The sequence below is a fragment of the Sinocyclocheilus rhinocerous genome, unplaced genomic scaffold (assembly GCF_001515625.1).
Source record: "Sinocyclocheilus rhinocerous isolate Xijiao unplaced genomic scaffold, SAMN03320098_v1.1 scaffold839, whole genome shotgun sequence".
In the NCBI taxonomy this organism is placed as follows: domain Eukaryota; kingdom Metazoa; phylum Chordata; class Actinopteri; order Cypriniformes; family Cyprinidae; genus Sinocyclocheilus; species Sinocyclocheilus rhinocerous.
In genome coordinates, this window is record NW_015652287.1 from 964967 (window position 1) to 976048 (window position 11082).

At 38.2% G+C, this 11082-nt stretch overlaps 1 protein-coding gene across 1 annotated transcript in view; it reads left to right on the forward strand.

Moving 5' to 3' along the window:
* LOC107714419 (forkhead box protein O6-like) overlaps positions 1-4499 on the forward strand; it is a 30400-nt gene extending 25901 nt beyond the window's left edge. The window contains exon 2 of the mRNA XM_016520249.1: positions 2470-4499. Within this exon, the coding sequence (XP_016375735.1) occupies positions 2470-3894 (1425 nt within the window). The 3' untranslated portion in view covers positions 3895-4499. The remainder of the gene's footprint in view (positions 1-2469) is intronic.
* The last annotated feature ends 6583 nt before the right edge of the window (positions 4500-11082 follow it).

Below are 11082 nucleotides of genomic sequence, written 5' to 3' on the forward strand. Positions count from 1 at the left end.
GATTTTAAACTCTTAATGAGAAAATACTCTTCTGAGAAGCTGTACCATTGTACATTTCAGTCATAAATTAATTATGAGCTCTGAAATGAAACATTTTCATTTGCAAAAGAGGAAGTATTTTGTTCATTTGTGCCGTCAGCTGACTGGAGTCTGTGGTCAATTAAAAAAGTCCCTGGAAGTGTTCTAGTTGAGCTGCAGAAAGTGGAAATGTTGACTTTATAGCCTTTGACACAGCCTCACTTCTCTTGTTTAACAGGAGCAGACACCGTGTCAATGCCAGTTAGCTTTCCCAGCAGTTCTTCTCTACTGGACAGGAAAATGGTGGAGCAGGAGAAAGTATACAAGACATAAAATGCCTTAGAGAGAGATATGGTATCATCTTACCTCTGGGCTGCACCCATGTTGTCTAAATGAACATTCAGTATGTCCCGTTATTGAACGATCTGTTAACCACCATTAATTATCCAACACATAATCAGTCATTGCCAGAGTAGTACACCTCTAATAAGTGCAATCTTTGCCTTGGCAGTGAGTTATTCACCCAATTTGGTAAATAAGGATTAGCCTTGAATTATGTGTAATACCCAGAATAATTTTTTGGGGTATCATTCAGAGAAATTGATGGCAGTTATTTTCAGTTTCTAGAGGTGTTATGCTCATGAACATCTGAAAATTGCCCTGTTTTACTGCAGCTCAATAATATAGATCCCTGTTTGTGTGTCCAAAACCACCACGGATGACTTCTTTCTTTTTCTTCATGTTTCCATGGCTACTCTCTTTGTATTGTTACCTTAGGAAACCTTTTGTATGAGATGCACCTCTGTGAGACCTAATTCTTTACCTGAAATAACCAGAAGGTTATGCTCTAAATGTAAATATATGTAAAGAATGAAACATTTTATTTTTCATTTTGTCTGTAAATTCTGATTAAAGTGGTATATTTGCATTGTTTTAATTTTAAGCATTTTATTTTAAAATCATTAAATCATATATATTTATTATTTTGGCATTTCTATCACAATTTAACAAACCACCTGCAGACCACGAACAGTTCAGAAACCCCTGGGAATCTCAGACTTAATGACTTTCCAATGGCCTTTCCTGGTCTTTCCTTTAAAACAAATGTCACAGTTTGTTCCTACTGTCTCAAGCTTGACTTTTAACAATGTTGATTTTGATGCTATTAGATTAGTAGATTAATTAACGTAAATAGTGTAAACACTATGGCACTTTGAAAAGATTGCTTTCTGTGTTTGAGTGACTCATCAGATAATATTCTCTCCCAGTTGGCTTGGTGCTGCTAGTTCCCCAAAATTACACACTTTACCTTAAAATGTGTCAGTATATTCAGTGTGACTTATTAAGAGTATTTAAAAATATAAGCTTTCCACTAAACATTCCTAATGCTGGACTGACTGTGAGTCTGAGAAGTGTATTAGGCCTTATCTATTTGATTTGACCCTGGGGGTAAAAAGAAAGCAATGAATGAAAATTTGAATGAATATTTGAGTTTAAGAGATGTGAGCATGGAAGAGACACTTTTCCTCTCTCAGACTGGAAAGAGCCCAAAGCCAGAAGGTTTGAGCCAGAGATTAGTCAACATCCTCTCTATTACAGCACACTCTGCACATTTTTATGTCCAACTTGTATACTTTTTATGCATTTATCAGACGTAATTATATATTTGGCCTATACTGGTAATTAATATTTTGTCTAAGATTTTCAAAATGTATACTTGGTCTGTAGTTGTGTTTACTCCTTTGACAGAGTGGCTTATTAATATATATGCTGTATATGTATATGTATGTATGTATATATATATATTTTTTACATATTCACTTCTATGAGGAAGTACTCAAGCATATATTATGCATACTATCATATAAACTTACTTGTTCAAATTTATTGTAAGAAATCAGTTTTAGAATAGCTTTGAATAAACAGTACATGAGTGAAACTGAACCTGTTAATTCCATGTATAAAAAATTAATATCAAAATAGATTCTTAGTTCTTAAACATCTAAAAGAATACCTAAAACATAATTTGATTCCTGAAATATTGTCAGGGAAAATGTAACATACTATCCCACTGCTTAAAGAATACAAGTGTTCAGCTACTGAAAAGCTAAACGAGTTCAAAAATAACAACACTATGACTACACTGGCTATTAATCTTTTTAATACTGGTCCAAAAGTGTCTGGATTTCCAAAGTTAATAAGCTAATAAAAGCTGAAATTGCCAATAGTTCATTGAATATAATTTAATATGCTTAAACTATTGCCTTGTTCATTGGATACACACTATATTATATAAACAAGTACATTAAAAAAAATAATTTTTCATAAACTGCTAAAGAGATTTTAACATTGTACTGCACTTTATATTACAGTTTGTGAGTGTATTTTAACAGGTTTTCTGTTGTAACTATATTCTTCTAAAACTTCTAAATCTTTTTGCTCTTTCTGTAGAACTCCATCCGCCACAATTTGTCCCTGCACACGCGTTTCATCCGTGTGCAGAACGAGGGAACTGGCAAGAGTTCGTGGTGGATGTTGAATCCTGATGGAGGGAAGCCAGGGAAAGCTCTTCGCCGTAGAGCTGTCTCAGTGGACAATGGCACCAAGCACTTGAAGAGCAAAGGGAGAGTGAACCGTAAAAAAATAGCTATGAAAGCAGAGCAGGGTACAGAGACATTGTTGGGGTTCTGTAGCTCTCCAGAGCATTGCAGTCCCACTAGGAAGTCTGGAACAGGTGGTGTGGTGGTTAGGGAGGAGTTTGAGACCTGGACGGATCTCCATTCATTTGGCAGCTCTTCAGCTTCAACTCTTAGTGGTCGTCTATCACCTATACTAGCCGAGGGGGAATTGGGGGAACCTGAAGTGGAGAGAATTTCCTGTTCGGCATCTCCACACCTGTACCCCAGTCCCTCCAGTGCACACTCACCTGCTTCCCACTGTCCTGCAGATCTCAGAGCAACAATTAGCTACCAGCAGCACCAATCCCCATGTCATAAACAGCCATCTTACCAATACACCAGTGACATGAAGAGGCAGGACTCCAGCTGCGAAACAGTTTATGGCCAGCCAGATGTTGGCCTGCTTCAGCACCACTCCTCAATGCAGACTATAGAGGAGAACTCCAGTAGTATGCAGGCCTACAAGGGCACAAGCACTCTCCAGAGTTTGCTGACCATAGGAGGACCCCAGTTCTGTGTCAAGGACATGATACTTGGAAAAGAGAATATGGTCCACTCAATGATGGTTGCTCAAGGATCCAGAGATCTGCATCACAGTGAGAATAATGACCCTACCACTAACCCTTCCTCCAAACCAATTCACGGCCACAACATTATTCGGAACTTGAGCCAGGACCATCAGCCTGCATTGGTCCACTCTCAGCCCAGTGATGGACACATGCAGTCGTACATACATAAAGCCCCTTATCTATATAGTTCCCCAGTCAATGTACATCTTCCAGCATCCACAATGCTTCCCCCAAACCCTGCAGGTATGCAGGGAATCTCACAGGACACCTGCCACCTTGCTACAGCTCCATACCCACACCATCCTTACATTTACACAGATCCACATCAGCACAGTATGGCATATGGACTGTACCGCCAACCTCAGGGGACGGGGACAGGTTACCACCACAACTTCCACCACCCTCACCAGCTCTACCCACATGAGCGGTTGCCAGCAGACCTGGATATGGATGTATTCTACAGCAGCCTGGACTGTGACATGGAGTCTATACTCTTACATGACATTATGGACTCGGGAGAAGAGATCGACTTCAATTTTGATTCCTCGCTGACACAAGGAATGGGCATGGGTTTTGGGTTTACGAGCACACAGCAGAGCCACAGCAAACAGAGCTGGGTGCCTGGATAAATGCCATAGAATCATCAAATAATTTTTTCTCAAGACATAACTACCTACATGCCAGCCAGCAGTGGGGTCCCAACACTCCACCACAATTCAGGGTGAATACACTGTGCTGACACTGAAATGAAATCAAGATAGAAATCTCTCTTTTGAAAACCGACTTTGAATTTATGTTCTATGTTGTGTGTCCATGTATTGAAAACCGCTCTGTTCCCCTTTGTTCCATTTGCTGTGAGTGAAACTCCTTTAGTTTTGCTGACTGAACCATGATGACCATCTAAGCTATGTTATCCAACATTGTTTTGTTCTTCAGTCAATGTTATCTTGTGCACTTTAACTACATCGAACAAATCCATCTTTATAATTTTGCCCTCAGAAAGGAGGAATGCTTGGGACTCAAGTGTAGCAAAAACCTGGACCCATACCAATTTTAGTGAACAATTTCTCATAGGTGCTACATACTGCTATGTGTATGTGGAGTTTCAGTGATTACTCATTCTCATTCTCCACCCCAAACATGTCTCTTGTCCTCTTGAATAAAGCAGGTGGACATTCAGTGGGGTCTGCCATTGTGTCAAAAAGTAAATTTTATTCCTCTACATTTGTATCTAACTCCATCTCCCCATGTCTAAACACCATTCTTCATTCGTGTGTTGTGGCAGCAGGACATTTTTAACACATTATTATTTTATATACTTATTTATTTAGTTGTGATCCGTTGACCAGTTTACCTCCTTGTGATTTTAAACCCACAATCATAGACCATATCCTGTTGATGCTTTATAACTGTAGTGCTACTCTAAATAGCTCGCTGCATTACAAAATTATAAAAGGAAACTCTACTATGAGGTTCTTAATCTACTGGTATGCTGATACAGGCATATGATAAATAAGTGACAGTAGTCTATTAAACTGATGCGTCAGAGAGACTCTTTCTGGTTCTTTGTGTCTGTGTCCTGATACTTCATGTTGCTTTCTGTGTTTGAAATAGAATCATTGTTTTGTCACTGTATTCTGACTCTTACTTTGTACAAACAATATATTGAGAATATTGTATTATAGTTTTTAAGAAATTACAAGATGTTTATTGATTCCAGTGCTTATTTCTTTTTTAAGAGAATGTTTTCATCATTTGTTGAATTTGTTAATTTGTTAAATAAATGAGAAGATAATGCTGTCATATGGCTGAATGGGTTTGTTCTTTTCTTCACTTTGCAAAAAAACATCAGGCCTTTGAGATGCTCAGATATGTTTATGTGTATGTCAGTATGTGTTATCATACAGTAGAGTGTGTGAAACTGACATGTACTACTCAGATAATTAAAGAACATGATAGAAAGAATAAAATATCAAAATCAAAACACAATGCACATTGGCTGCATGTGTAGAGGATTGTAGACACACGATTAGGAAGTTATGTAGTGTTACAGTAAACCGGTTATACACATTTAAATGTATATGATCAATATATAATGGATAAAATAGAATGTAATGTGTGTGTGTGTGTGTCTGTGAGTGAGTGAGAGAGAGAGAGAGAGAGATGCTGCTGATGGGGGTGGGGTGGTGAGCATCTAATAAGGCTTGTTATCTCCTCTGAAGCTGGAGTTTGGTCACAGCTGTCATACTCCCATCTGAGGAAGTCACAGAGGGAGTGTGTCTCTCAGTACAGCCATATTGTTTTTCACTAGGGAACTTCAGTCCCTCCTTTTTTGCAAGAGACTTGTGCTTTTAATTGACTCAATGTTGTCAGTCCTTCACTATAAAGGAGAGGAAGACTCAGATTTGTATGAAAATGGGACATGCTGAGAGACTGATATAAAAGAAGCTGCTTATTTATCCTATTAGCTTACTTATTGAGGCAAACATTATAGTGTGTCATATGAACTATGCTTATGATGATTTAGGCCCCCATCACACAGAATGCGTTTTTTGCAGTGAGAGGCGCCTTTTTTAAATTGTTTTCGGTTGGCAGTGAGCGTTCTGCATGCTATTTATGCGCCCTGTGCGCCTTGCGTTTTTGCCGCCTGCTGCGCCTCGCGTTTTTGCAGGCGAGCTCTGGGCCCGGTTGCATGAAAGCCCTTATGCTAAGAAATCCCTTAGTTATAAGGTTAAGGGAGCCCTTAGTGAAACTTGGGTTGCAAGAAAAAAAACCTAAGGGTCAACTTAAGGAACCTTAAGGCTGCCATTAAGTATTCCCCTTAATTATTTAAGTGTTCCCTTAAGTGTTGCTACAAAGTCCTTAGTATCCATTTCACCTTAATAAATTTAAGGGACCAAAATAACTCCCTAAAGTCATTTTAAACTCAGTATCTGCAGGATTTTTAAACTCAAATGTAAGACTTAAGACATTTTTTAAGACCTGCACAAATAAAATATCATATGAGCGCAGTAGGGCAATGACTATGGTAACATACTAAACTGTAAAATGACTGTAAAAAGTATGACTTACAGGTTTTCACAAAACAAAAAGTTTTATATACTTTTTTAAGTAAATGGACGAGTTGTATCAATTATGATATCAATTTAAACAATTATTATTAATCAATTAGGCCTATTACATTAATTAAATCATATAAATATAATTTGTCTTAATTGTTTAGATTTTTATAATGCATTATCTTGTCGATCCACCTGTTCACATTTACAACTCTGCTTGTTTGCAGCGTCAAAACATGGGTTAATTTTCACATTTGGGAAATTTTCACTCATTGGTCAGCAGAAACAAAGCTGTTTCCTCGGTAACGACTGTACACAGAGCAGCGCAGAAACCGGCAGCGCTCATGTTTATTTAATGTCTGTCTGTGTTTTAGTTGGTTAGGTTTGTATTTCATTGTGTTCTGTTTGTTGTCATAGATATGTATACATATCTGTTTATTGTGAGATGTAGTAAATATAGTAACCACGGCGCCCATTGCCGTATGTTGCCAGAAACTACCGTGAAACGCTTAGTATAAAGACTTAGGTAAGGGTACTGTTAATATGACAGTTTACTTGACAGCAAAAACCAAAGATTTTAGAGCGCTTGAGCTATAATCCTTTGATTAGACTGACAGGACAGCTGATTTGGTGGTTGCCTAGCAACATAAAAAAATGCAGTGCACTGCTCTTTTTTAAAGTCCCCATGAAATCAAAATTAAATTTTGGGTGTTAGTATCAGAGGCGGACTTAACCATTAGGCAAAGGTAGGCGACCGCCTTGGGCCCCCAAAAGCCAAGGGCCCCCTAAAATGCTTTTTATATGCGAGATGCGCGTTCAGTGCTGACGCACAAGTGGTTGCTGTGGTGTTCATTACCACGACAACCGTCTGTGCATCCGCGTTGAACGTGCTTCTTAGCAAAAGTAGGGCGATGTAGAAAATGGGGACGGAATCCCGGAATCTATTCATAAAAACGGAATTTACTGTGTAACGCGGAATGTGACGAAATGAACGGCACAGACGCGCGTTTCGTTTGCTAGTTTGCTATTGAAGCACGCGCAACGCTCGCGGTTGTCGTCTGTAGTAGCTAAATAGTATTTTTGCCATTTAATATTCACATACACTAGTCCATATCGCGGTTTGATTGAAGTGTATAGAGTAACGCTGTGTGTTTCTAAGCATTTCAGGGGACCTTTAAAAGTCACCCAAAAAAAGGCAGTGTGGTGCGCCTCGCGTTTTCAGACCTAAAAACACGTTCGGTGTGATCGGGGCCTTAGGGTGTTTTTTTTTTTTTGATGATGATGATGATTTAGCTAAACAGCATTGCTTCACGGTCTTTGTAAATGAAATGTTTTTAAATCACACAAGAGAATTAAACAAGCTGCGTACTGTATGTTGAGGAGAAAAGGAACATAGAACAAACAAAGTAGGCCAGTCATTCTTGAGAAGTGGGACAAAACAGGGTGCCAAATTGAAAAAATAGAACCTTTTACTCAGACAAATGAAACTACATTTATGTATCTTATATGTACTAAGCTACTGAGCTATGCTTTGATACAACCTCCCAACTTTTCTCTTTTTTAACAAAATGTGCTTTTTTACCTTGGACTGTGTAATATAATTTCAGCTTTATCTTTAACAGCATTCAAGATGTTTTTAACATTTCAAAACACATTCTCGTGTTAGCAGACAGATTACACTTTCACGTGACCAATAATTCCACAACAAATATAAAATATCATAAATATTATCAAAATATTCAACTGACGGAGGTGACAGAACTGACGGAGTTGACATTTTGTCCCATGTCTCAAGAATGACTGAGGCCTATGTGTGTTTTTAGTATGTGGGTTAGTGAGGAATCGTGTCCTTTTATCCAGACAGCAGTGTAATCTTACTCTGTTGTCCAGAATCAACAGCCCCCTAGAGATAGAAAAGTGAGGGAAGTTCCTCTGATTCAGTGAAGTAACTACTACAGTATGCATCACTTTATGGTTCCTGCTGACAAGTACAAGTAACAAGCAAAATTTAGTGAATTGACTTGCTGTCTACTGTCTACATTTGGCATAGGTTTCGGTCACCACTGACTTCCCAATGCATGAAAAAACTACATTTTTATCAAATATTTTGTTACCTTGTGGGGATATATTTTGGTCCCCATGAGGAAAACAGCTTAAAATCATACAGAATGAAGTTTTTTTTTTAAATCTAAAAATGCAGACAGTTTTGTGTGAGGGTTAGGGGTAGGGTAATGGGATAGAAAATACAATTTGTACAGTATAAAAACCATTACGCCTGTTGAATGTCCTCATAAAACACATGGAAACCAGTGTGTGTGTGTGTGTGTGTGTGGATATGACATAGGTATTACCACGAGAAGGTGATTTATGAGGACATTTTGAGTGTCCCCATATTTCAAAAGGCTTATAAATAATTCAAAATGTTTGTTTTTTTTAAATCTAAAAATGCAGAAAGTTTCCTGTAAGGAGTAAGTATTACACCTGTTAAATGTCCTCATAAAACATGGAAACCAGTGTGTGTGTGTGTGTGTGTGTGTGTGTGTGTGTGTGTCTCTGTGTGTGTGTGTGTGTGTGTGTTACTTTCTTCTCAATGTCAAATTTCAGTAGAAGAACCTGAGGCAAAGACACAGTCTCTTCAAAGTGGGAAATATCTTAGACCTTATGGGGTCCCATTGGACATTTCTAAGGATGTTTGTAGAATCATTTGTTTCTGGTTGTCACTTAAGCATGTATTTCCTTACATACAAGCTTGTTAATAACTGACTGTAAGTTATTTACTAAATTACTGGCTTTATATTTAGAATTCACTCATTATACACATTTGTTTTTCAGTTCATGAAGAAATTCATTTTGGATGAAACTGCTCTAGTCATCGCATCAAGCTTCAGATAAAATAATGATCAGTGAAACTGCCACTCCTTCTAAGTAATTATATAGCTTTTGTAATGTTGAAGCCAGATGCCAGCAGATGATTAATTAGAAGTCACAATTTCCCTTTTCTCAAACTTCTTTCACTATATTAGAGTAGACTAGAAAAGTTAGGTTATGGTTGACATTAAGATGTTCCTCAAAAAATTCCTATATATGGATGCTTATCTAACTGTTAAAAAAATTATTTCCTAGACATCCATGTAAAATAAATAAGTTCTTCCTCCCCTGTGTTGTTGGTCTTTGAGGTTGGAGGTGATGTGATATAGTACTGTTTACTTTACTAAGCATTACTTTGACTTCACATGTTTTGCATTGTCTCTGTTTATTATTTGACCCGAATGCTACATGTTTTCTAATCCTCAATTTTGAAATTAGTTTTTTTTGTTTATTTTTTTTATCATGCAGAATGTAGGTCTACCTTATGATGTATTCACTTTTGTTTCTGATTGACAGATTGTCTGATTGCAATAATCAAATTGGCAAGTGAACTGACAGGGCTTGTGAGGCAAATCACTGCATTTTAAGAAGTGCGCCTTATGTGTGTACAGTAGGCATCCCACTTGGATCAGAGCTGTATGCCTCTCTTCTTTCCCTTATTTTTTTCTCTCCTTTAGCTCTATTTACAAAACCTACTGTGTTTATATAATGGTACTGACTTATGTAATGGTATATGAGTACAATAATAATATACAATGGTATTTAAGGTAGGCTACTTAAAAGTACTTTAAAACATAAAATTATATATATACAAATCAGTCCTTTTTTGGTACTTTTTATCAGCCCCTCATTGTTTATTCTGCCATTGTTCATGGTTCATTCTTTATTCCTCCAGACTCCTTAATCACCTTTGAGTGTTTACAATCACTGCTGGTAGATTAGAAGAGAAGCTTTTGAATGACTGATTCTGATTAAAAGAAAATAAGCGGTAAATATGTCTCTCGCGAATACTGAGCAGTTCTACGGCAAGGTTACTCCATACTCTAGATATGTTGAATATACAGTAACACACTATCTGCTTTAATTGCTGTCCAGTGACATGAAGCCTGCCATAATGTCATAGTGCAGCATGATTACTTTGGCCAAATTTTAAGGCAGCATCACATGTCTACTTTAAAGAAGACAGAATCCACTGTGACAAGCTCAGTGAACAAATAAAGTAGAGCCATTTTGTGAGTTCCTGCAGAGTATTCCAAATCAGTCACTTATAAGATTTCATGATGCTGCTTTAGAAGACATCTAGCTATGCAGGCCGTAAGCAACAAGACTGTTTTCTAAGATTTGGAACAGAGCCCATTAGTCTGTAAGGATCCAGCTGTGGTGTGAAGGCATCTATAGGGCCTTTCGCACAGCGGGAACCTTTTCATAGTACCAGAACTAATTGTGGAACTACCCACTTTTTGGCGTTTTCGCACCGCCGGAACTGGGTGCGATCTTAGTACCGGACTGTCTTTTTTGAGAACCAAATTAGCTCCTACTCCGCAGGGTCTAACCAGACCCTAGAGAACACACATATATACAGAGCACTCTCACCATCTTCAGCCACACACACACCAGCCCAGCTGTCATTTCCATTGCTAAGGCTCTCAAAAATTCCCAAGGTGTGACTGTGCTCCCCTGCAGTAAGTGGCCTGAACTGAAAGCTTCGGTCTAGACTGAGGCGACAGACGTCTCATTAGACTCCTTCACCACACAGCTGCCAGTGCACATTGTTCCCACAGCTAGAGGAGAAAGAGGGAATTCTAGGAAGTGATAGTTGGGGGCTGGGTAGAGTCAGATGAGGATAGTTGAGACAATAGTTACAGTAGACTTGGACCTGGGAGAGTCGAA